The sequence below is a fragment of the Silene latifolia genome, chromosome X (assembly GCF_048544455.1).
Source record: "Silene latifolia isolate original U9 population chromosome X, ASM4854445v1, whole genome shotgun sequence".
Classification (NCBI taxonomy): Eukaryota; Viridiplantae; Streptophyta; class Magnoliopsida; order Caryophyllales; family Caryophyllaceae; genus Silene; species Silene latifolia.
The window spans coordinates 6875800-6902131 of NC_133537.1; the positions used below are offsets into that span (position 1 = coordinate 6875800).

A 26332-nucleotide genomic window follows, 5' to 3' on the forward strand; every position below is an offset into this window, starting at 1 on the left:
TAATTATAATAATAATATTGATCTAAAAAAATAACAGACTATTTAAATATTAATCTAAAAAGATAAGTTTCTTTCATGGAAACTTTATCTCTTAAATTAAAAAATATTATTGGTATTGTAAGGCAAAGGATATAGGTATTTAATACTATTTTAATATAACTGTACTTATCTCATTATCAAAACATCTGTTAAATAGCTAATTTAATTATATATACATATATATATACAAATATTATAATAGAAGATAAATCGATGTAAAAGTCCTACATATTATAAAAGTGTAAACAGATTTTAAAGCAAAAAACACGTATATATATGATAATCAACTCATTCCCACACCAGCGTTTTTCGGCTGCTCCTCCCCCCACACCCCCCAATATTTTTTATTTGTTGTATTATGTTTCTTCCTTCGATTTCTGTTCATCATGCATGCGATTCATTCTTAGACTACCTTTAATTAATAAGGAAATTGAAAATCCCTCACATGAATTGTCAGTGAAAAGTAAAATTGTGATGCAAATATATGCGAAAGACTTATATACAGAAACTGGGATTAGGAAGAGAATACCTGTTCGCCGAGGTTACAGCTGCAGACAAACCAGAGATAGGTAAAGAAAGCTTTAGAGTGATAGGGAATTGCGGTAAATGGAGTAATTATTATTAGGGTTATTCAATGGGATTAAACCGCGAATGTGATTCAATAGTGAAATTAGGCCCCTTAACTTTCAATTATAGCAATTAAAGTGCCTTTGAACTTTGATGTTTTGCCCGAGATACCCAATTTTTTTATCCGAAAAGAGAGTCTATAACTCATGTTTACGAGCTCCGAAAGTGACGATTGTAATTTTCAAATTGATTATGTTTTCGAGAATTATGACTTGAAAAAAGAAATTTATCGAGTTTCGAATTCGTGACCAAGAAAGTGATAACCGGAACGGAGGGAGTACAATATTAGGAAGTATCATTCGCAAACTACATAAATTTTATATGAAAAGATTTTAATTAAAATAATTTAAAATGAGATATGGACTGAACATAAGACTTTCTAACTTAAGACTAAATTAATCTCAAAAAAATACAAATCTACTTAAGCCTCACATTTTTACAACTTTATTCAATCTACAAACCTTATTGCCTGAAAAAAAATAAGTACATTTACAAAGTCCTATTCCCATAGCAATATATATTGTGCAACTATTTATAGTCATACCAAATTTAAGTACCATATAGTGTGTAACTATTTTTAGTCATAACAAATTTTAGTACCCGTGCAACGCACGGGCACAAAATCTAGTACAAACTAAAATTCCGTGCATTTGCTATCTAAGTGTAATTGTCGCTCAAATTCAGCTATCTGCGAACTTACCAAGTGACTCATCTTATAACTTTGAGTCATACCTTTCTATACTAACTCTATGACTCTATCCTACTTGTTTTGATGTCGATGTGATACGAGGAATTAGTAAGGAACATTACGACTTGCGAGCCAACCATAAATCAGTAACCTTGAAAATTTATCTCTTATGCCGCGTGTTGTAACGGATGTATGGCGTTACCAATAGTTCGTTGATTATGGTGATAATAAGAGTAATAAGATAGTGAATAATAAATAAATGTTAACACAAAGATTTACATGGTTCATCGGTAAAATCAATAGCTATACCTACTCGACGAGGAGAGTAACTTTTATTATTGTGAAGAAAACAGTACGACGGCAGATTAGAGTACACGTGCTCAATAGCTCACAACTAGAGCAAAAAAGTACAACCAAGAAAATAGTAATCTCAAGGAGAAAATAGACAACCCAAAAACCGAGTTCAACCTATAAAGAACTCACCAATAACTTGAAGGACGGATGATCTTAAAGTCAACCAATATCCCAACGAACTTATTTTATCACCAAAGAGTAGAATAGAAAAAAAAGAAGTGAAAACTCAAAAGAAATTGAGATTTCATCTCCCAATAAACTTCGCAGATCGATTATCTTTTGTTTGTGCTCTCTTAATTAACCTAAAATACAGATTTGTTTTGTACGGAGTATAATTCAGTCTGCCCAAGATAAAATACCCGACTTTTTAAAAAACCTTAAGACCTAGTTTAGTTAGGAAATAAGACCATGTAGAAAACTAATCAATTTCTAAAACAAAGAAAATAAAAAGCAAATGACGAACAACACTCCTCGAGAGTCATGATGTACTAGCGACTCACGCAAAGGGATTGTCGTAAAATAGTTTTCCATATTCCGTCGTGTAATATTGTTCATATCTCGAGTTTCTTTCTTCCTTTATTTGCAATCTTATGTAATTACCTTAGTTTACTTAATTAGGTTTAAGGTAAATATTTCAAGATACGTTTCTTGTGCTTTAATGTATTCGTAGTATATAAGGCCATATTGTAACAATTGTATTTCATCAATAATATTAATCTTTCATAAACCTTACATGGTATCAATCGCCCTACGATTCTAACAACACAAACACGTCCTTTACTACCCTAGCCATGTCGAGCAACACTATCAAAAACACCCATGAAACGAGTGTCCCGCTCTACCTTGTTAACCTATCCATGGTCGACAAACTCACTCCATTGACGTTTATGCAATGGCAAGATCAAGTTGCATCGTTCCTCGTTGGTTATGATCTTCTCAAATACCTTGACGGTTCCCACCCATGCACACCCGACACCATCAGCTCTCCCACTGACACGGACAAAATAGCCACCGCTCCTAATCCCGCGTTTCACACCTGGAAATGCCAGGACCAGCTTTTCAAGGGTGCCTTGCTTGGCACCTTGACCCCAGAAACTCACGTTGTCGTTATGAGAGCTCCCACCTCCCATGATGTGTGGACCGTCCTCACCAACACCTATGCCAAGTCCACTTGTAGTCACATACTACAAGTAAAAGTCCATCTCAAATCAATTTCCAAAGAATCCACCCAATCTGTCACCGACTATATGCACTCCATAAAGTCTTGCACCGATAAACTAGCCATCCTAGGAAAACCTATGGACAATGACGATATCATCGCTGAGATTATTCGTGGCTTAGACTATGAAACCTAAAAACCCATTATTGATGCCATTATTGCACGAGATGATTCTATCTCTTTCGATGCCTTATACGAAAAATCGGTCAATTTCGATCTCACACAGAAAAACCTCACCAAGCCTACTCTTTTTCGAGCCTCGACATACCCCGCTCAAGCCCAACTCAATCAAGCCACCACCCATAGCTACACACCCAACCACAACCGAGCCTCCACCTCAGCCGCACCACCTCCCACCGCCGATAACTTCACCCCTGCCCCATTTAAAGACAAGTGCCAGTATTGCCGTGTTATTGGGCATGTCATCTCGAGTTGTTACAAGTTCAAACGTGATTATCCCGATGTTGTTTTTCCGCCCTCGAGTGCCTTCCCATCTGCTCGACAAAACCGTCCTCAACCTCTAGCTCACACCGCCACTGCTCAGAGCTCCACCTTTGACCCGTCACGCCCCTGGCTTGTCGACAGTGGTGCCACACACCACATTACCAATGACCTTGAAAACCTAGCATTACACAACCCTTATGATGGTAGCGATGAACTAGTGATTGGTGACGGCTCTGCTTTACCCATCTCGCGCATAGGTTCGTTCACTGCTTCCGCTCATTCTACATCTAAATTATTTTTCCGCAATGTTTTATTTGTTCCTTCGATTTCTCGAAATATATTGTCTGTATCCCAATTTTGTCGCGATAACAATCCTTATTTCGAATTCTCACAACTCTTTTTCTATAAAGGAACTTCAAACTCATCGGATTCTCATAAGCGAGACATCTAATGGTGGAGTCTATGAATGACATCCTCCAAAACCGATCACTTACACTAGCCGACTTTATAAAGATTATGATTGGCATCATCGTCTTGGACATCTATCGACAAAAATATTACGTTATTTAGTCAATAAATTTTATATTTCTATTGCAAGTACTTTAGTTGATTTTTGTAACTCTTGTCATATACACAAGAGCCACAAACTTGAATTTTCTAATTCAACGTTATTATCTCAAGCTCCGTTAGATTTAATTTTCACCGACTTATGGTCTTCTCCTATTGTGTCGTACGATAATTTCAAATATTATATTATTTTTTGTTGATCACTTTACCAAATATATTTGGTTATATCCGCTTAAATTGAAATCCGATGCTACAACTGTCTTTATTCGTTTTCAAAAACTTGTTGAGTAATTCTTTAAACGACCCATATTACAAATATTTTCCCACAACGGAGGTGAGTACATTAAAATGGCCCATACTCTCAGTGATAACGGCATTGGTCACCTAACTACTCCGCCTCACAACCCCGAATTAAATGGGTATGCTGAAAGACGTCACCATTACATAGTTGAAACCAGATTGTCCTTCCTCACCCATTCTCGTTTACCACCAACATTCTGGACCCATGCTTTCTCCACCGCCACCTATCTTATAAACCGCCTACCCACGGCTACCTTACAAAACTCCACCCTATATTTTCGTCTCTTTGGCCAACACCCCAATTATGCCAAGCTTCGAAGCTTCGGCTGCCTTTACTACCCCTGGCTTCGGCCCTATACGTCTCACAAACTGAAACCGCGTTCCAAACACTGCATGTTTGTTGGATATTCCCCGACACAAAGTGTTTTTTATTGTCTTGATCCTGCTACTCACAAAATCTTTACCTCTCAACATGTCATGTTTGTTGAAAACTGTTTCCCTATCCTGACCTCCTTACAAACGATGCCCCCAACATCCACCATTACCATTCCCACCACCACGTGGTTTCAAGAAGCCCTCGAACCCGTATCCGCTGCTCACCACCAACACCCTATTGCCTCACCACCCAGTACACCTCCCTCTTCACCTCCTCGATCACCCACCCAACCATTGATAAGTGCATATTTTATACATTTTAACCCCTTATATTAGTTTGATTTTACATATCATTTAGCACTTATCAAAGTGTTTTTAAGTTAATATTGTGTTTCTAGTGCAATTGTGTGTTCAAGTGTGTTTTGTAGGGAACTGAGCTAAGATACTACAAATTATGCAAATACTAGAAGCATGACTAAGTGAGAGAAAGCAATGGACTTTGTACTTCAAGTTGCATGGGTTTTTGCATGGGAATTTGTTGGATTAATTAGCAAAATGTAATTGTGATCAAATATCCAAGTCAAACCCAAATTACAAGTCAAAAGTCAAAGGGAAAGCATGCGATCCCAAAGTTCTTAAGATGCCAAATGAAAGCATTAACCGGGTGATTAATCGTATCATTAATCACAAACATTGGATGCCATTTTCAATTAAGTGGAGAATTAAGAGAAACAAGCTCGGACACTACGTCCCCGATCGGGGTTTAACAGTCCTAGGGAGTGTTCATTTCCGGATGTTACTCAATTGTTTTCCTATAAATAGAAGGCTTATGCTACGACTTCACAACAACTCTTACACATATTTTTCCATCTAAATTCTCTCTAAATTTTATTAGTGAGTTTAGGTTAGCTTAGTTTAGTTTAGTTTGTTCACATTTCCTTTTAGCAATTACATTACAATTCCATTTAAAGTTTAATTCCAAGTTACATTTCAAGTTTGTTCTAGTTTCATTGCTCTTCTATCTCCATTCCCATTTCCATTCAAGGTAATTCTTATTCTATTTTCATTATGTTATTTATCATTTCATTTAACATTAGTTTAATTTACATTTCCACCATGTTAGAGTAGTTGCATTTGTCTAAGAAGTAAGGGAAGCCATGTATGATTAAGTAATATATAAATGTTAAAATGAGGTTAAGTTAATATTGATAAATTGTTTCTATCACATGTTTGTAACGTCACGTTTAATCTTTGGTTATTGGCCGTAATCGTAGATTAAGTTTGTTCATTCATTCTGAAAGTCGAGAGGCACGTAATTGAATTAGACTGAGCATGTGTAGTAGGACGACCTAGTCATGGACGAGAGTTTCTTTAAGACCCGGACTATGGTTGACACTAATATCGTAAGGTGGACAATTGACAATATTGTTATTACCAAGTTTAACATAATCATATATTTACGTAATTGGCATGTGTGACCCGACCTCCCTAGACATTTTATTTATTATTGTTTTATTACATCAAACCAATCAACAAAGCAAGCGTTAATCTACCAAGGTAAAATTCAATCCATAACAACTAAATTATAAACTCCCGTCTCCTTTGGGTTCGACCCCTAAGTACTACATTAATTTGTTACCTAGGTTATAAATATTATCTTTGCATAGGTGTGCGATAGCCTATCAACCATCCTCCCATGTTATTCTTACCCATGCCTCACCTATCACAACCGTCACCACTTCTTCCAGTATATCTCTTGCTACTACTTCCCATAACACATCACCACCACCCCCGCCATCACCACCTGCCCGCGCTGTAACTCGCTTGGTTAACAACATTCGCAAACCCAATCCCAAATACGCAAAACTCGCCACTTTTCCCCTACCTTCCTGTTTATGAACCACAACCAAACAAGTTCTCGTTGATCCCTTTATGGCGTGATGCAATGATTGCTGAATATGATGCTATTCAAAACAATAAATATATGGACACTTGTTCCTTCTAACTCATCCTATAATGTTATTGGGTGTAACTGGATTTATCATATCAAATACAAACTGGATAATTCCATTGACTAGTATAAAGCTCGCTTGGTCGTCAAAGTTTTCTTACAACGTGCTGGTGTCGATTACTTTGGAACTTTTAGTCCGGTTGTTAAACCCCCCACGTTACATACTTTGTTATCACTCACTCTCACCAAGGGTTGGTGTTTACGCCAACTCGACATTAACAATTCATTTTTGCAAGGTACACTCTCTGATGAGGTTTATATGTCACAACCACCGGGATCCACTAACCTCGAACACCCCCCACACGTCTGTAAACTAAATAAAGTTATTTACGGACTCAAACAGGCTCCACGGGCCTGGTACACGACACTAAAGCAACACCTCTTTGGTCTTTACTTCACAGCCTCACTTGCTGAGCCATCATTGTTTTTATACACGACATCGTCACAAACCTTATATTTACTTGTCTATGTCGATGACATAATTGTCACCGGCTCGGGCCCGCATCATGTGTCCTTCTTCATCACATCTCTCGCTGCACGATTTGCACTAAAAGATTTAGGTATCTTGTCATATTTCTTAGGTATAGAAGTCACCCCCACTCCACATGGTCTCCTTTTGACACAATCGAAATACATCCATAATTTATTGCACAACCACAATATGCTTGAGTCGAAACCAGCTAACACACCATTAGTTGTCCACCCTCCCTTACAACCCGATGAGAGTCCTGCCTTTCGAATGTCACTGCTTACCGCGCTGTTCTGGGAAGTCTACATTTTCTCTCGTTCACCCGTTCCGATATTACGTTCTCCGTCAACAAACTTGCCCAGTTTATGCAACACCCTACTGAGCTTCATTGAAGTGCTCTCAAACGACTTCTTCGTTATTTAAATGGTACGTCCTATGTTGGTCTTCAACTACATCGTTCTTCGCCATCTTGCATTCACGCTTATTATGATGCTGATTGGGCGGGGGATTGTGACTCATACGTATCCACCACGGATTACATTACTTACTTGGGACATAATGCTATTTTATGGGCCTCGAAAAAGCAACGAGCCTTGGCTTGTTCTTCCACTGAGGCCGAATTTAGAGCTGTTGCCACTACCTCTGCTGAATTGACTTGGCTTCGCTCCCTTCTCACTGAACTTTGTGTTCTATTTTCTGTTACACTGGTTATCTACTGTGACAACCAAAGTGCTACTAATTATTCTGCCAACCTCGTGTTTCATCCTCGAATAAAACATTTGGCTCTTGCGTTTCATTTTGTTCGTGAACACATCAAAGTCAACTTCGTGTTCAAGATATTTCAGGTGATAACCAGCTCGTTGATGTCCTCACTAAACAACTTACGACACCTCATTTTACTTCATTGTTGTCCAAGATCGGTCTCTCCTTTGGGTCGTCCGTCTTGCGGGGGCATGTTAGGAATATTTCCGTAAAATAGTTTTCCATATTCCATCGTGTAATATTGTTCATATCTTGTGTTTCCTTCTTCCTTTATTGCAATCTTATGGAATTACCTTAGTTTACTTAATTAGGTTTAGGGTAAATATTTCGAGATACGTTTCTTGTGCTTCAATGTATTCGTAGTATATAAGGCCATGTTGTAACAATTGTATTTCATCAATAATATTAATCTTTCATAAACCTTACAATATAAAAGAACAATGCATGTGACAAAAACAAACTCGTAACAAATTTTAAGAGCAAACACAGAGTAATAATTCTCGTAAGTAAGAATTGGCCGAGTTTGGAGAACTCGGATTTCGATTTCCAAACATTCAAACATCACAAATTCTTGTCTCAGACAAACCATTTTCGTTTTTCCAAAAATATGGAATTTTATAGCCACTTTATTGTCAAATATAACCACAATGATCCAACTAGTTTTACAAGTAACTTGTTTTCCAAGAGTGGTTACATTTAGCTGTAAAATGGTCTCAAAATCCCGTCTTTTGAAAAAGACCAAAATAGCTCGTCTAAAGGGAGACCAACTGCACACACGTAGATGATTTCAAAGGAGCTCGATATTGGTGAGATCGAAAAAAGACATTCTCTTATAAGAGTTCATTAGTCTTTTTCATTAAGTTACAACAAATAATTTTTGTGAGTGATAGACATAAATAGATTACTTCATTGATTAGCGAACTAAGATTTTTTGTTAAAGCAGATTGATTAGGTTTTATGAGGAAAAAAGAAGAAGGTAAAAATAAGAATTACTAACAAATTAGAACGGTATTAGATGAAAACTTGAGTGAATTTTGTATTTGAAAAATAGGGTTTTTCTACATCGTAACCTCGTGTTTTTTCAAACTCTACGCGGTAACCCTGCTTTTTAAAAAACACACATGGTAACGTTATACTTTATCAATACTTATTAACGTGACCCTTAACTTTTGTTTCGTCAATTTTGTTCGTTAAATAGGTGACATGTCTAATTGCATTTTGGGATTTTCCACAAGGTAACCCCATGTTTAGAGTTGGCATAAAGGGTCGCGGGCTGGTGGGCGGCAAGGCCAAGAACGACCCACGACACTACGAGAAAATCGAAGAAGCACGGGCACTAGGGACGAAGCTAGGACTAAAAAGAAAGGGGGACCGGTTTATATAAAATATACAGTATACTACGGAGTATAATTTACTCTATCAATAGCACTTTTACATAATTATTAGAAGCACAATAGATATAAACTATTTTGTTCATTCAATCAATAAAACTTCGACCAAAGATTTTTATTTATTTATATACTCCGTAAAATATAAAACTATGATAAGGGTAAACATGTATACTCAATAGAAGAAACGCAAAAGAGAAAATGAGAAAAAAAGTAGTCACTCGAAACTTATTATACAAAAAGTATTTTACTTACATTTTTTTATGACTAAAAATAGTAATTTTATTTCATAACACGCATTTATCAAAGTTTAATTTAGTAAAAATTAAGTCGAATAAACAAAAGATTCCAATAAGGAGAGAATTTAGACTAATAAAAGAATTACAAAAACAAAAGAAAAATAAAATCATAATGTAAGGATCGAACTCAAGATCTCCAAAATCCAAATAAAGACCCACGGGCCATGGCACATTTGGCCATAACCAAGCCTCGTCTTTGACGGGCATGGCACGACTGGGCTTGAGACGGGCTCCGACACGATTTTCATCAGAAATCCGTGCCCAGGCACGGCACGGCCAGACATGGTGGAGCCCGGCACGCACCAGGCACGGTGGGCCTGGCCCGGCCCGCCCGAAAATGGCCTGTTGATCATCATTTATTAAACAAAAATACATTAGTCGTCGTTTATTAAACAAAAAGTACTAAAAATATATCAATTATACAACATTTTTTTTTTTAAAAAATATTAAAGCCCATGGGCTGGCCCACAGACAAGGTATGAAAAGCCCATGGACTAGGCACGACCCGAGCACGAAAATGGTTGTGCCTTGAGCGGGCCGCGGCGTAGGTTTGGATTAGTGGGCCTGGCACGACACGGCCCGAGGAGCCCAATATCCGTGCCTGAGCCGGGCCAATTTTGGGGGAAGGCACGACGGTCCAGCACGGCCCATTGCCTACTCTACCTATGTTGCTAAAATTCACAAGATAACCTTTTTTTTTTTTTTTTTTTTTTTTACAAAACACGATTTTTTAAAAACTTATATCCTTCATTAATCATTTTTTCGCAGATTTTCACTCGATTGCCCCCAAAATTGTCAGATCCCACCCTCATCAACCTTCAATTACCCGAATTCTGAAAGAAAAATATAGTAAGAATTTTTTTCAATATAGAAATATTTCCAACAATAATTTCTAAATACCAAAGTAAAAGTCCTTCGTGCCAAGTATTTGATCTTTAGCAAATAAAGAAATCAATAATTTTTAAAATATACACTATAAATTGCATTTTCAAACCTACCGTGCGAAGCACGGGATTCTCCGTAGTTTGGTATAAAATAGGGTTAGCTTGTAAAATTTTTTAAAAAACATAGTATGATTAACTTGTGGAAAATCTCAAAAATCCATTTAGCAACATCACCTTCTTAACTGAAAAATTGACGGAACAAAAGTTAAGGGTCATGTTAATAGTACTCCCACCAATTCACTCATTTGTTCCCTCTTTCCTTATTGATGTTAGTCGGTTTTTTTTTTTTTTTTTTGAAAACTTTTATGTGGTGCAAATTCAATTGCATGTGGGATAGAGTGTTTTGTGTGGTTCAAAATCATTTCCTTATTTCTCGTGTAAAATGATAAGGGAATAAATGAGTAAATAGGAGGGAGTATTTTTTTTTTTAGGTAAAGCTAATGTGTATTTTTTTTAAGGTGTAGGGTTACCATGTGTGTTTTTGAAAAAACAGAGTTACTGTGTAAAATTTGAACAAAATAGAGGATTATCAAGTAAAAAAAAAAACCCCAAAAAAATTACTATGTTTTTAAAATGAGTTTTTTTGTCAAATGATACCTATTTTTTTTTCACTTGCAAATACACTACTTATCATTTGATCTTTAGCAAGCTTATGTTTTGTTGAAAACTACGAAAACCTATTTTTCAGCTAAAATTTGGCCATACTCCAGCATTGACCTTATTTACTCCATTTTTCGCGTTGGAACTATCTTATTTTATTTATTTATTTCCCTCTCTCCTCTTTTACCTAAGTCCTTTTGTCTTCTTCCTCACCCCTATTTTACCCTACTTACTTTTTCAACCATTATCATTCTTTACCCATTTAGGGTAAGATTATTGGTAGTCTTGAGACAAGACTTTGGTAAATTTTGAGACAAGACTCACTCAAGACTACCAATAATCTACCATAGTCTTGACAAAGTCTTAAGTTGAGTCTTGGAAATTCAAAACTCAACTTAAGACTTTAGGTTAGTCTTGACCCAACCTTAAAGAAAAATTGTCCAATGAGTGGGCAACATGTATCATTATTTTTGTTAAAAAAAAGTGGAGTGGAAAAGTAGAGTCTGAGGTGAGTCTGACGGATAATGTATAAAAACTGAGATGAGTCTGAACAATAAAAAGATAATAAAAGTTAGTGGAAAGCTGATGTGGCAGAGTCTTAAAACTTGAGAGAGTCTGACTGATAATCTCACCCTTAGGATTGGTGAATATGTTGTAATCCTCAATCCACTATTTTGCAACTAGTTTAGATCTCGCGCAATGAATGCGCGGTATTTATAGAGTTTTTATTTTTATATTACTTAATCACGTTAAAGTAATACCTCATTAATTTTTCATATTTCACGTCATTATATTTTGATATGAGAAAAAAAAATTTGAAGTGTAAAATTATTCAAGAAAACCGAGTAAAATTGAACCACAAAATAATAGTGGTATCTCATTAATTGTTCATTTTTCTTGTTATTATATTTTTTCCGAGAGAAAAAAATTAAAACTGAAAATTAATCCAAGAGAATTGAGTAAAGTGCTGAAATGTATTTTTTAAAATCTATTTTTTTATACCACAAAGCTAGTGATTCCAATTTATTATTTCTCTCATCTGTTTTTGTCATGAAAGTAATCAAAACGATTTATAGTTTTGTTTATACATAGTATGACTCAAGTCATTCTCAAATAATAGCATCAATAAAAGATTTAATAGTTTATTATTTTATATTATTTATATTTTATTTAAAATACTATAGTTTAGTGTTTATTGAAAATTGTAAAATTTGATGAAAAAGTTAATTTTTAATGAAAAAAATTATATAATGAAATACATTGTAATTATTAATTTTCTTATTTAGTGAATACAATTAAATTATCAATAGTTTCCTTATTTAAAAAAATGCTTTTTGGAGGGAAATTTGTTGAGTTCACCTATTCATTTATTAGATAGGAGATGACAAATTGTAAGCATGAAAACCAAGAATCCAAGCTATATCATGTGGCGGTGTAGATTATGGACTTTATATTAAAGTTTCCGAATTTTGTTTAAAAGAATCTAAGCTATATCATAAATTTTATGAACTCACCAACTCAAGCATAAAAAAAATAAACTTTAAGACAGCTCAAAAAAATTAAACATAAACTCGGTTAGATATATATTGCTAATATACTACTGGTTGTAGGATATTATTTGTGCAAAAACTCGACTTGTAACTTACGACACGAAGTATAGAAACAACCAGTACGTAGATTATAAATCCGATGTATTACCACCAATTGTATTAGTTTCTGTGCATTATAATAAAAATTTGAGTTTTGTTTCAAAAACTATATATGAATTTTACTATAAAATTTCTACTTAGACATTAAACTCCAAAAATTACAATAAAACTCAAAAACATTACATATAAGTTTAGTTAAATTTGAGTTTTGATGGAAAAAAAAATTCTAACTTATAAATTTTAATAAGCCTAGAAAAAAACACACATATGATCAAAAATAAATAAAATCTGAGGTAATAAGTTTAAAAGAAATACACATATGCTCAAAAACAAATAAAATTTAAGGTAGTACATAATGTAGGATTTTTTTTTTTTTTTCGAGAAACCACAAATTCCACTTTTTGTTACTTTTTTTAATTAATCTCTCACATTTTTTTCCTTGATTTCTCCATTTAACTACTCCACCAACCTAGTACTATATCACTAAGGCACTAACACTAAATCAAGTAACTAATCAATTAATCATATATTTCTCTAATGCAGCTGCCAAAAAGTTGACTTGGGATCCTAATTCTACATTATAATCTGACATGGCAGCCAAAGAAGAGGTTAAAGAAAAATCATAAAAAAGTCAGCATGTCAAATTTATGCCATCAAATAAGGAATGATTAATCAATGGAAAATAACAAGAATAAAATCATAAAAATAAAAAATACGGCAACATGCTAAATTATTGGCATATGATGAAATATTCCATATATTATCCCATACCCATTATACACTATATATTATTCTCCGTATATTATGATGATTAATACGGAGTATTTAATAATGGCAAATGCTCAATTATTTCTACATTATATATTATTCTCCGTATATTATGATGATTAATACGGAGTATTTAATAATGGGAAATGCTCAATTATTTCTACATGGGGTGAGATTTGTAAAATGTTTTCTGTAGATAAGGTGAGATTTAATTACAAAATCAGTTATACTTTTATCTTTTCCAAAATTTGCAGAGATTTTTTCAATAATTCAACATTTCTCAATTATTTCATGTAATCTCAAGATTTATATCACAAAATACTCCCCGAAATCACGCTCAAATTAACATAAGTAAAAAAAAAAACTATCATATATTTCTCTAATGCAGCTGCCAAAAAGCTGACTTGGGATCCTAATTCTACATTATAATCTGACATGGCAGCCAAAGAAGAGGTTAAAGAAAAATCATAAAAAAGTCAGCATGTCAAATTTATGCCATCAAATAAGGAATGATTAATCAATGGCAAATAACAAGAATAAAATCATAAAAATAAAAAATACGGCAACACGCTAAATTATTGGCATATGATGAAATATTCCATATATTATCCCATACCCATTATACACTATATATTATTCTCCGTATATTATGATGATTAATACGGAGTATTTAATAATGGCAAATGCTCAATTATTTCTACATTATATATTATTCTCCGTATATTATGATGATTAATACGGAGCATTTAATAATGGCAAATGCTCAATTATTTCTACATGGGGTGAGATTTGTAAAATGTTTTCTGTAGATAAGGTGAGATTTAATTACAAAATCAGTTATACTTTTATCTTTTCCAAAATTTGCAGACATTTTTTCAATAATTCAACATTTCTCAATTATTTCATGTAATCTCAAGATTTATATCACAAAATACTCCCCGAAATCACGCTCAAATTAACAGAAGTAAAAAAAAAACTATAGATATAAATTTCTTATGCCAACGTAGCTAAAATCTTTCTCATTAGTCAACATTAACATTTTACAAATCTATACAAAAAAAATATTTCACAAATCTAGAACACAATATTTCACTCGAAAACAAGAATGCTAATGATGGATATCACCATGTTCATCAGTCTGGAATGACTATGTTGGTGTAGTGCAAGACTCTGTATCAAGTCGTAAGGGAACCAGTGAACCTGTTATCATCGTCACTTACTGTGTTATGAAACAAGATGCCTTATTCCTTAATCACTTTAATATTTTTTTTTCTGAATTAATATAAAATATAATTGTATTACAACATTATAGATAAATGAGATATATATCTATCACAGACAAAATTCTCATCATAAAATGACTATCATCATCATCATTAAAAGTAATAATAGCAGTGCTTAATTTATATATCCCATATTAAAACATATAAAGCAGACCCGTGAATTTTCACGGGTTTAAACCTAGTTCCAACACTAATTTCGTCAACTTTTAACCAATTAATTAACGGATTAATTTAATTAATTTATTACCCTTTTATTCTTTCCCTCATTTTTACATCTTTACCAGATTCCCGACGAAAAATCGTCGATAATATGATCAACAAGGGGATCTAAAGTTCTAAATTACAAACCCTAGACTTAATTTCTCCCCAAATTCAGTCACTTTACTATCTCAATTTCTAATTCGACTCATTTTACTTGAGTTTCTTCCTTTGATCTTCATTTCCCCCATGGTTTGAGCTCAAATTACATCGATTTTTAGGGTTTTAGGGTATTTCAGTTGTCATTTTATCGGAAATTGAAAATGGCGAGAAGTAGATCATCATCTGGGTGTTTGAGATACATTAATCCGGCGTATTATTTGAAGCGTCCGAAACGTCTTGCAATGTTGTTTATTTTGTTTGTTGTTGCTACTTTGCTGGTTTGGGATCGACAAACCCTAGTTAGAGATCATGAGGTTAATATTATGTTTTGTTTTTGGTTTTTATTTGGATTTATTTTGTTGGGTTTTTGTTTATGTTTTGTGGGTTGATCTGATTTTGCTGTTTTCCAAGACATTTTTTTTTTATTATATATAATTTGGAGTAAAGTGTGGTTATTTTTATATAGGGATTAACAGTAGCGGAACCAGGATTATAATTAGGGGGGGGGGGGGTGGAAATTTCTTAGAGGGGCGAATTAGTAATGCAACAAGGTAAATTAGGACAAAGAGCTTCAAAATTTTCATTGTACGGGGCGAGAACCCCTGCTAGCCCTCTCTTGGTTCGGCCACTGGGAATTAAACTTGTGTTTTCATGTTTGGTTGGTGATTGTTGAGAAAAAGGTGGAGTTTGGGATGGTTTTGATTGAAGCAATGCATTTTTTTGAAGAAGATGGATCAATGTTGTTTCAGTGTGATTTTGAGGTGGGATAACAGTTGAGAACTTTTGACATTATAGGATTCCCTACATGTGTTGTAATTTACAGAACAAGTATAAGATGTAGTAGCTGTTGGAAGTCGAGTTTTTAAAAATGTGTTCAATTTGGATGTCTCTGTTTGCTGAAGTTTGATATCGAGGATTTAAGATTAAACCATTGAAGTTTTAGCATTTTGTACGAGGAGTGAGTTTTGTTGATGGTATTTCTAATGAATTATTTGGCAGCGTATTGATAGAAATGTGGAAACTTAAGATATCTAGGTTACACATGGAGCATGTTTGAGTTTATGTGGCAAAGAGTGTATGTGTTTGAGGACTAATTTGTAGAGGGAGCGAGATCGCATATGAGAAGGTTTGGCTGTATGGCAGGGGCATGTGTTGAGGAAACTCAAAATGGGACACTTTATATACTTTGTGGATAATTGATTTCCTTGCCTTTGAAATGATTCAAACTTTATGAAATTTAATTTTAGGATTTTAGGGTATTTCATTTTAATTTTGCCGGAAATTGAAAATTGCTAGAACCCCTGCTGGTAATTTAGGACTTAGAGGGTGAAATTTTTAATTGTATGGGGGAGCACTCCTGCTAGCCCTGCTGGTTCTGCTAGACTGCTACTGGGAATTAAACACGTGTTTCCATGTTTGGTTGGTGATTGTTGAGAAAAAAGTAGAATCTTTGGGATGGTTTCGATTGATGCAATGCCTTTTTTGGAAGGGGGTGGATAAATATTGTTTCAGGGTGCTGCAAAGATTGAATTTGTGATTTTTGAGGTGGGATAATAGTTTTTTTGAGCAAATGTTAGTATGATCTTGGTTGCTCAAATTGTGTTTTGGGTTGGGAATTTTGACATCATAGGATGCCCTACATGCGTTGTAATTTGCGGAATGCGTATAAGGTGTAGTTGCTGTTGGAAGTTGAGTTTGTAAAATGTGTTCAATTTGGTCAAAATTTCTTTGGTTGCTGAAGGCTTTGGTTGATATTGAGGATTTAAGATTAAGCCATTGGTTTTAAATTTTCGTATGAGGAGTGTTTTTAGTTGATAGTTTTTCTTATGGATTATTTGGCAGTGTATGCCTAGAGGAGCATGTACTGGTAGAAATGTGGTAACTTTAGATATTTATGTCACCCATAGAGCATGGTTGAGTTGTGGCAAAAGTGTATGTGTTTGAGGAGCTAATATGTAGAGGGAGTGAGATCGCATTTGAGAAGGTTTGGCTGTGTGGCACGGGCATGTGTTGAGGAAACTAGAAAATGGGACCCTTTGTACTTTGTGGAAATTAATTTTACTGCTTTTGAGATGATTCAAACTCAATGAAATTTAGTTCTTGCTTTTATTATACTCTTAATTACTCGGGCTGAGCCTTTAATCTGTTAATATCTAGTCTGCTGATGCATTTTTGTTTTCCATTGAGGAGTGTCTTCTCAGACCCCTATCCCTTTAATAGCTGAGACATGAAAGTGTGGGGTTTCTGGGCTCTTGAGACCGATGCCCACTTATAGGGGTGTTAATGAGACGAGACAGCTCGCGAGCTACTCGAGATCGGCTCGGGCAAAGCTCGGCTCTTGAGAGCTTAACGAGTCAAGCCGAGTAAAGGCTGACTCGACTCGAAAAGCTCGCGACCGGCTCGATCTTGTGTGATTACATAAGATATTGCTCATATTTTATAAAAATATTTTATCATGATTATATTTTTGTATCACACATATCAAATGTCTCGCTGATTTGCCAAATATTTTTACATATAACCTTCGAGCCTTGTTATTGAAATTATCGAAAGAAAAAAAAATAAACAGTTTTATATAGGCTCGATTTGAGTTTGGCTCGAGTTCGCGTTAAAGCTCGCAAGCTTTATAACGAGCACATTTTTTTCAAGCTCGGGTAAGCTCGAGATCGGCCCGAGCTCGAGTTTTGGTTCTTGAGCACAAGCCGAGCATGGCCATGCTCGGGCTCGTCTCGGCTCGTCTCGTCTCGTTAATACCTCTACCCACTTACCTTACTGTGAATTATATGTTACCTCGAAATTTTACTCCGTTAGATTGCTCAATGCAGCTACTCTCAAGGCCAAAGACTTCACCTTTTCATCTTTAAGAGGATGACCGTTTTAGATAGTGTCTTAGATCCTAATGCGTAAGGGTCGTATTCTCCTTGCAAAGGGTAGACGCATACCTATGTTTTTTCTCTGACAGGAGTACTTAGTTTAATGACAATGCAATTTGATGATCTACATGTGAATGTTTATTGGTACTAATTGTTAATTTTCTATAGAATGTAAATGTAAATGGTGATTTTCAGAATTTGGTTCGTGCTGCCGTAGTTCTCAATGGTTCATTCCGAGTTTCTGAGTATTTTTAGGTTTTTATGTGAACATTGCGATTAGCTTCTACTTCAGAATTCATACATGCGGTTTTCTACTTGTCACATGATTTTTGCTGACTGCAGGAAGAGTTGGCAACATTACTAGCAGATGTCAGTCGATTGCAAGAGGAGGTGAATAGTTGCTATGCCTCACTTTAGTTCTGCATCTTCTTTTCAGCACCTTGCCATATTTACCGTTTTTTGCTCACCTATATGATATTGCTCATCTGTAACCACTGTAGTTCTCGTCAAGGTTTCATAAAATATGAATTTTAGTCCGTAAGCATTGACTAAATAACTAAAAAATTGTCAACACATTTTTGTCATATGTATTTTAAGTTTCCCAGTAGTATGTTTATTAAGTGCATTATTTGCTTTTCATTCCTTTTAGAAGACAAGTCATTTATGCTTTTGTCTCTGGTTTGTCTTGTTGAAGCTCGAAGGGTTGAAAAATGCCCGAGGCATGAAGAGTGGTGACTCAGGAAGTAAGGCTGTTAAAGATGATCCTATCGAAGTTGAGCGAAGGCAAAAGGTTAAGGAGGCCATGATTCATGCTTGGAGTTCATATGAGAAATATGCTTGGGGCCAAGATGAACTTCAGGTACTTCTTGCAATATGTTATCATTGCCTTTATCAGTAATATGGACGTTGTCTGTGTCTTGATGGTTCAACAACAACATCAGAGCCTTAATCCCAAAATGATTTGGGGTCGGCTGACATGAATCATCCTTTAGAACCGTCCATGGGTGAACGCAAACCTCAAAAAGCGAAAAAATATACTCCCTCCGTACCAGACCAAAGGTAACACTTACTATAAACGGACGTACCACACCAAAGGTAACATTCCTTATTTGGCCCACAACATTACCAAGTTATCCTTATTCCCATTTGATATTTACACAAAATGCCATTACATACCCCACCTACCAACCCACAATTACATACCCCACCTATTTTTTCCCTCTTTACCCTTACTTTTTCCACTTTTTCTTAAATACTCCAATTTTCCCTACGTTACCTTGGTGTGGTACGGAGGGAGTATAAAAGAACATTTTTATGTTCCAAAAGTCTATTAATGATAATGACTACACAGAGTCAAGACATAATTACTGGAGCTATTCTCATCGGTTTTGATTAATTTTTACTTTTGAGCTATTTCATGAGCGTTTATAATTGCTTCTTTTCTGTCACCAATGTTAAAATTATTGTGTAGCATGGACTAATTTTTTTTTTCTTTTTTCACAGCCGCAAACAAAAAATGGTGTCAATAGTTTTGGAGGTCTTGGAGCAACACTTGTAGATTCACTGGATACATTGTATATAATGGGACTGGATGAACAGTTTCAGAGAGCTAGAGAGTGAGCTGAACTTTCACTTCTTATACTGTGCCTCTCATTTATTTTCTGGTTGTGAAATGTCTGTGTTCGTTAGTGATAACTTTGCAGTGCATCCCATTTGTCGACAGATTATGCCATAAAGTGATATACCTTCATTTTCTATGACATGCCATTCGTACATTTTGAGACCCTTCATTTGACCCTTAATATCTCTCAAAATATGATCAGAAGGTGCAAAAACATATTTTTGTGAAAATATCTTTTAGTATCAGTATAGCATGTAATGTTTGGGATGTTTAGCTGGTGAATTTGAAAGTAAAAAGCCAACCTTGAAACTCGGACATGTCATATAGTGAAAATCAATAGGTAATAAATACATATTCCGTATTTATTTAGATGATGCTAAAATTTTGATGGAATGAGACTTTTGAATCCCTACATAGAGGGAGCCTTATGTTTTTTTTCCAAGTACTATGTTGCAAAAATTTGTTGCTAATATCTTCTTATTCACGTCTGCCTCTTCATGTATTTGTTTTAATTTGCTGATGTTTGAATGATGGTTTTTGCAGTTGGGTTGCCAGTTCATTGAATTTCAACAAAGATTATGATGCTAGCGTCTTTGAGACAACCATAAGGTTGCTTTATAAGGTTTACTGTCAATTTTAGTCCATTTATTGTAGCTGAAAAATTCAGAACTCACTTCACTTTGAGACTAATTTGTTGTGTGATTTTTAACAGAGTTGTAGGTGGACTTCTGAGTGCATATGATCTCTCTAGTGACAAGATGTTTCTTGAGAAAGCTCGAGATATTGCAGATAGATTGCTTCCTGCATGGGACACTCCGTCTGGTGTTCCATATAATGTTATTAATCTGGCTCATGGAAGGCCACACAATCCTGGATGGACTGGGGTAGGTTGCCAATCCGTGGTCCAAAAGAATTGGAAATTTCGCTACGCTTTGTCCTTTTAAATCCTTGATGTTATCTTAGTCATCCTCTTCATTTTTGCTCAATGTTAGGGTGACAGCATACTAGCAGATTCAGGCACTGAGCAGCTAGAGTTCATTGCACTCTCGCAGAGGACGGGAGACCCGAAGTACCAACAGAAGGTAACATTTAAGGTTTATTCTGTCGAGCTTGTTTACCAGATGCAGGCTTGCTTAGCTCAACTTAGCTGGTTAGTATTGAGATGTAGTACTACTGACGTGAACCCAAAATCCCTCAAGCATTAAAAAAAGCTTTTGTAGCTCTCTTTACGCACACAAAAAAACAGCCAAGCATGGTAAAGGGATACTGTAGCTATGCTCACCGTCTTTTCTCTCTCTTCGGGGTTAGTAAAGTAGCTAGGCTCCCTTTCCCCAGTGAATTAAGATAATAATTTAATTGCCTTCTTGATGCTTATAATGTAGGTAGAAAATGTAATATCGGTGCTCAATAAGACATTTCCTCCTGATGGTCTACTACCTATCTATATTAATCCTGATAGTGGGTCCGGCTCACGCTCTACCATAACTTTTGGTGCTATGGGTGACAGGTAAAATTGGTTAGCTCTTTGAAGATTAAGTTGTTATTTCGACCCTTTAAATTTCCTAGTAATAGTCAGCAGTTTTGGGTTGGGTTTATTGCTAAACAAAACATTTCTTGCAGCTTTTATGAATATCTACTCAAAGTATGGATTCAGGGGAACAAGACTTCAGCTGTGAAGCCTTACAGGTGAGCAAAAGTCTTGTCATGTTTGAAATACTTGTATGCTAAACACAGCATGTTGCATATCGACTCACGTAGTAAATGACTCCCTATATCCCACTTAATTTGTCCCCATTTGACTAGAAGTCTTGCTTGAGAGTGATAACATATTAACATGTGATTATTGCCTCTTAACTGAAAAAATTATTAAAATTTACTTGTAGACATGCCACATTAGCACTTGACCCTCACCATTCCCTCCCCACTAGGGAGTATAAATCGGATGGAGGGAGTATGTTATGGAGTATTTAACTAGGGATTGTATAGGTAGTTCTTTTTTTTATCTTTTAGATATCGGAAGGGGTCAATTTTTTTTAAAATGGGCCAAGAAGGACATGGAGACAATATATATAGGATGAAGGGAGTAGTTTAAACTTTAAAGTCGTTTTTGGCTTAAGCACCTTTTTTAAATCCCCTTTTGGCTTACAAAGTGATGATTGAGTAAAGAGAGGCCTCTATAAGCTCGAGTTCACACTACACATGGTATATTTATATATGCAAAGTGGTGCAAAAATAGTCGGTATTGATTGATATGGTCTATACTGACCGATACAATTGATACATGAAGGCTAATACAGCCGATATTAGACTAAGATAGCTGATATGACCAAATCCAAAACAAGCGAATGTATTGGATTGTCGAGCTATCAATGAATGATCTTCCTGAATCACTCTGGCCAATATGTTTTACTCATTGCTAAGAAAGTTTCTATTGATACATATCCTTTAGTAAAACAATGACAGCTGCTTTGATGTTTTGCTCATTCCATTTATCCATTTTCTTTGCCTCAATCATTCTCGACTGTAATGAAACTAAGTACATGATTTTGACGCATTTATAATGTTATTTTGCATGTGACCATATTGGAAAAAGACAAATGTGGGAGACATCGATGAAAGGATTGTCATTACTTATCCGGAGGACGACTCCTTCTTCTTTCACATATATATGTGAGAGGAATGGGGGCTCGCTAACGGACAAGGTAATTTTCGGTGTTGGATCAAAGCTACCATTATCATAATATATTAATGTGCTAAGGTCACCAGTAATTTGGATATGCAGATGGATGAATTAGCATGTTTTGCTCCTGGTATGTTAGCTTTGGGATCATCTGGTTACGGCCCTGGAGAATCTAAGAAATATATGTCACTTGCTGAAGAGGTAATGAGGGACTATTTGCTTTTGCTAACTCCAAATGCGTAAAAGCTATTTTGACTGCTTGAGATGTGAAACCCTACTCAGTGATAGAATTTCGCCAAGATTTATAAAGCTGTACCACATTTTTTTCTCGCATGTGTGATCTTAGGCTTAGCCGTTTCTTTCATTTTTCATTTGAGCAACATGCTTACTTTGTAAAACAATGACAATGTTGCTAAATGCTTTCCAACAAGAAAATATCCAAGAAGAGGAATATGAGTTTATGAAGGAGATCTTGCAAAGGAGATAAATTCCTCTAGATACGGTGATCCCCATTCCCCAAAAAAAAAGTACAAGAAAAAGGTTGATGTGTAATCCGAGTTCACTGAATGACTTGCCATTTTTGTGTGTAGCTGGCATGGACATGTTACAACTTCTACCAGTCGACACCCACAAAATTGGCTGGGGAGAATTATTTCTTCCACTCCGGAGAGGTGAGATACCTTCTCTTAGGATGCATTGTTCATCCATTACTTTCTTCTGTCTTATGCATTTTTTATTCATGTTTAGGACCTGTCTGTTGGTACATCTTGGAACATTCTGAGACCAGAAACAGTGGAATCATTGTTTTACTTGTGGCGTCTTACTGGAAATAAGACGTACCAAGAATGGGGTTGGAACATCTTTCAAGCATTCGAGAAAAACTCACGGATTGAGTCTGGCTATGTCGGGCTTAAGGATGTAAGCTTCAAAACTTGAACGGCTTATTTTATTCTTTATGCAACTATAGCCTTAATACTTGATCTGATTTTCTAAATTCTTATGCCTTGCTTTTGGGGAAGAAACCTAGTACAGTAGCACAATACTGGAGATCCTTGCTTGTTAAGCTTAAATTCCTAAATTACCCTCTCCTCCCACAATACCTTTTCCTAAAGTCATCATTGTTTCTTTTGAAGGGCCCTCCTGTCAATTAAATTCAAAAACTATTCAAATAGGGAATGGCAAAAATCCAAAGAATTGGTTGAAAATGCAACGTGGTAAAAAATTAAAAATAAAAAAATCAAAGAATCGGAGAAAGTACAAAACTGACTATATTGTGGAGTATATAATATTATAATGTAGTATGTACGAAGTTATGTTGGGTTTATCCTTTATGGAACATCAGTGGTGTAACCCGGTGCTTTGGTCAGGTAAATACTGGTGTCAAGGACAATATGATGCAAAGCTTCTTCCTGGCAGAAACCTTGAAATACTTGTATCTTCTTTTTTCACCACCGTCCGTCATTTCCTTAGATGAATGGGTTTTCAACACAGAGGCTCATCCTCTTCGAATTGTAACCCGGGGAGGCAGCAGTGATCAACATGATAAACCAGTTATTCGGCAACGTGCTAGGAAAGAAGGCCGGGACTGACATTACACATTAGGCAACTTTGATAACAAGACAATGTGAGAGAGTAGATGTTGTACCAAGTTCGGATTTCTTCTCCCAACTCTTTTCGAGTTTGATGATCTTGTTCTCGAGATTGCTCAAGATATATGGCTCATGGCTTTGCTAGCTAATTTGGAGGCGTTGGGGCCGTTGTATACTTGTATTAGCACATCATACTTTTGACGAGCATCATATATCATCTTATAGAGGTCTCATGTAAGCGGTTTTACACTAAAACATGGCAAAACCACATGTTCTCGACTTAAAACACTCCTATAGATGATCATCTTTTGTAACGACCTTTTATTTGTACCATTTAATAGGTACGTAAAGCAGAACATGTAGAAATTTGGCATTGTCGATTGTCATTGTATTTCAGGTCACATGTATACACACTTAGGATTGTAATATTCAAGCCGGATATTTAACTTTGCTTACTGATGCTTTGATTTGATGGGTTTTAATGTGATTGGCCTGATTATTCTAATTTAAGGGTCCCGTTTATTCTAATTTATTTAAGGGTCTCTGATTTCCAGTACAATAGGTTTTGGTATAGACGGGTGGAGCGAACAGACGGGTAAAGACTTCTAATAAAATGGGTAGGGGGGACAAGGTGGGACACTCCCATGTGCTCCCCATTTTATGGCAAATGGGTATTTTGTGAGGGGAAATGGTATCGGTATCCGTCTATACGTATAGACGGATAGTGTCCGTCTATAATGAGAATTTGTGTTTCCAGTAGACTTGTCCATTTCCGTTTATTATTTTCTTGCTCTGTGTTCGTATTATTGCTGTGTGTTCAAATTGAGTTTGAACTCTCCGCTTAATGAATCCAATAACTGTTACTTGTAGACTGTAGCCAATAATATACGGTTTTCGGGATTACAGGGCCCTGGAACAAAAATGTCCGTAAATCACAAGGACGGTTTCACGGGTCAGATAAAGCGTCCACATAAATTTTAAGGAGTAACGGAGGACATTTGAGGGTGTCGGTATTCAATAAACTAATCCGGACGAAAGTTGGATATTCGTTCAGAATGGATAAATATTTGTTATTTGGTGCTCAAATCTCGGGCAAAAGTTGGATACTCGTTCAAAATGGATAAATACTTGTTATTTCGTGCTCAAATTGAATAAGACAACTCCTGAAGCAACCTCGGACACATGACTCCACACGACCTCCCGAACGGCTGAAATTGAAGTGTAATACACAGTTATCGAGATTACAGGGTCCCGAAACAAAAATGCTCGTAAATCACACGGACGGTTTCCACGGGTTAGATAAAGCGTCCACACAAATTTTGTGGAGTAACTGGGGACATTTGAGGGTGCCGGTATGTAATAAACTAATCTCGTGTGAAAGTTGGATACTCGTTAAAAATAGATTAATATTTGTTATTTGGCGATGAAATCGAATAAGGTAACTTCGGAAGCAAACTCAGACACGTGCTAGAAAACTAGGAGAGAAAAGAACATGACCCGACACGACCTCACGAACGACCGAAATGGAAGTGTATAATACTCGGTTTTCAGTATTACAGGGTCCCGGAACAAAAATGCTCGTAAATCACACGGACGGTGCCTCATAAAGTGTCCACATAAATTTTGAGGAGTAAAAGACGACATTTCAATTTGCTGGTATGCAATAATATAATCTTGAGCGAAAGTTCGATACTCGTTAAAAATGGATTAATACTTGTTATTTGGTGTTGAAATCGAATAAGGCAACTCCGAAAGCAACGTCAGACACGTGCTAGAAAAACCGGGAGAGAAAGAAATATGACCTCACACGACCTCCCGAACGAGTGAAATTGAAGTGTATAATACACGATTTTCGGGATTTCAGGATCCCGGAAAAAAATGTTCGTAAATCACACGAACGTTCATCAGGTCACATAAGGTGTCCACAAAATTTTTGAGGAGTAACAGAGGACATTTGAGGGTGCCGGTAGGCAATAAACTAATCTCGGGTGAAAGTTGGATACTCATTAAAAATAGATAAATACTTGTTATTTGGTGCTCAAATCGAATAACGCAACTCCTAAACCAACCTCGGACACGTGCTAACAAAATCGGGAGAGAACGAAACATGACTCGGCACGACCTCCCGAACGGCTGGGATTGAAGTGTATAATACACGGTTTTCGGTATTACAAGGTTCCGGAACAAAAATGTCCGTAAATCACACGGATAGTTCCTCAGGTTAGATAAAGCATCCACGTAAATTTTGTGGAGTAACATGGGACATTTGAGAGTGCCGGTATGCAATAAACTAATAATGCGTGAAAGTTGGATACTTGTTAAATATGGATTAATACTTATTATCTGGTGCTAAAATCGAATAAGTCAACTCCTGAAACAACCTCGAACACATGCAAGAAAAACCGGGTGAGAAAGAAATATGA

At 35.8% G+C, this 26332-nt stretch overlaps 1 protein-coding gene across 1 annotated transcript; it reads left to right on the forward strand.

The window, feature by feature from the left end:
• The first annotated feature begins 14999 nt into the window (after window positions 1-14999).
• LOC141622631 (mannosyl-oligosaccharide 1,2-alpha-mannosidase MNS1-like) lies at window positions 15000-24391 on the forward strand. The gene is made up of 14 exons (XM_074438645.1): window positions 15000-15460; window positions 18362-18409; window positions 18714-18878; window positions 19523-19635; window positions 20184-20249; window positions 20353-20524; window positions 20633-20722; window positions 21023-21147; window positions 21261-21326; window positions 22234-22342; window positions 22423-22521; window positions 22911-22991; window positions 23068-23238; window positions 23688-24391. Exons 1-14 carry the CDS (start codon window positions 15308-15310, stop codon window positions 23907-23909), a joined length of 1680 nt encoding a protein of 559 aa, XP_074294746.1. The 5' UTR covers window positions 15000-15307; the 3' UTR covers window positions 23910-24391.
• Window positions 24392-26332: the final 1941 nt, after the last annotated feature.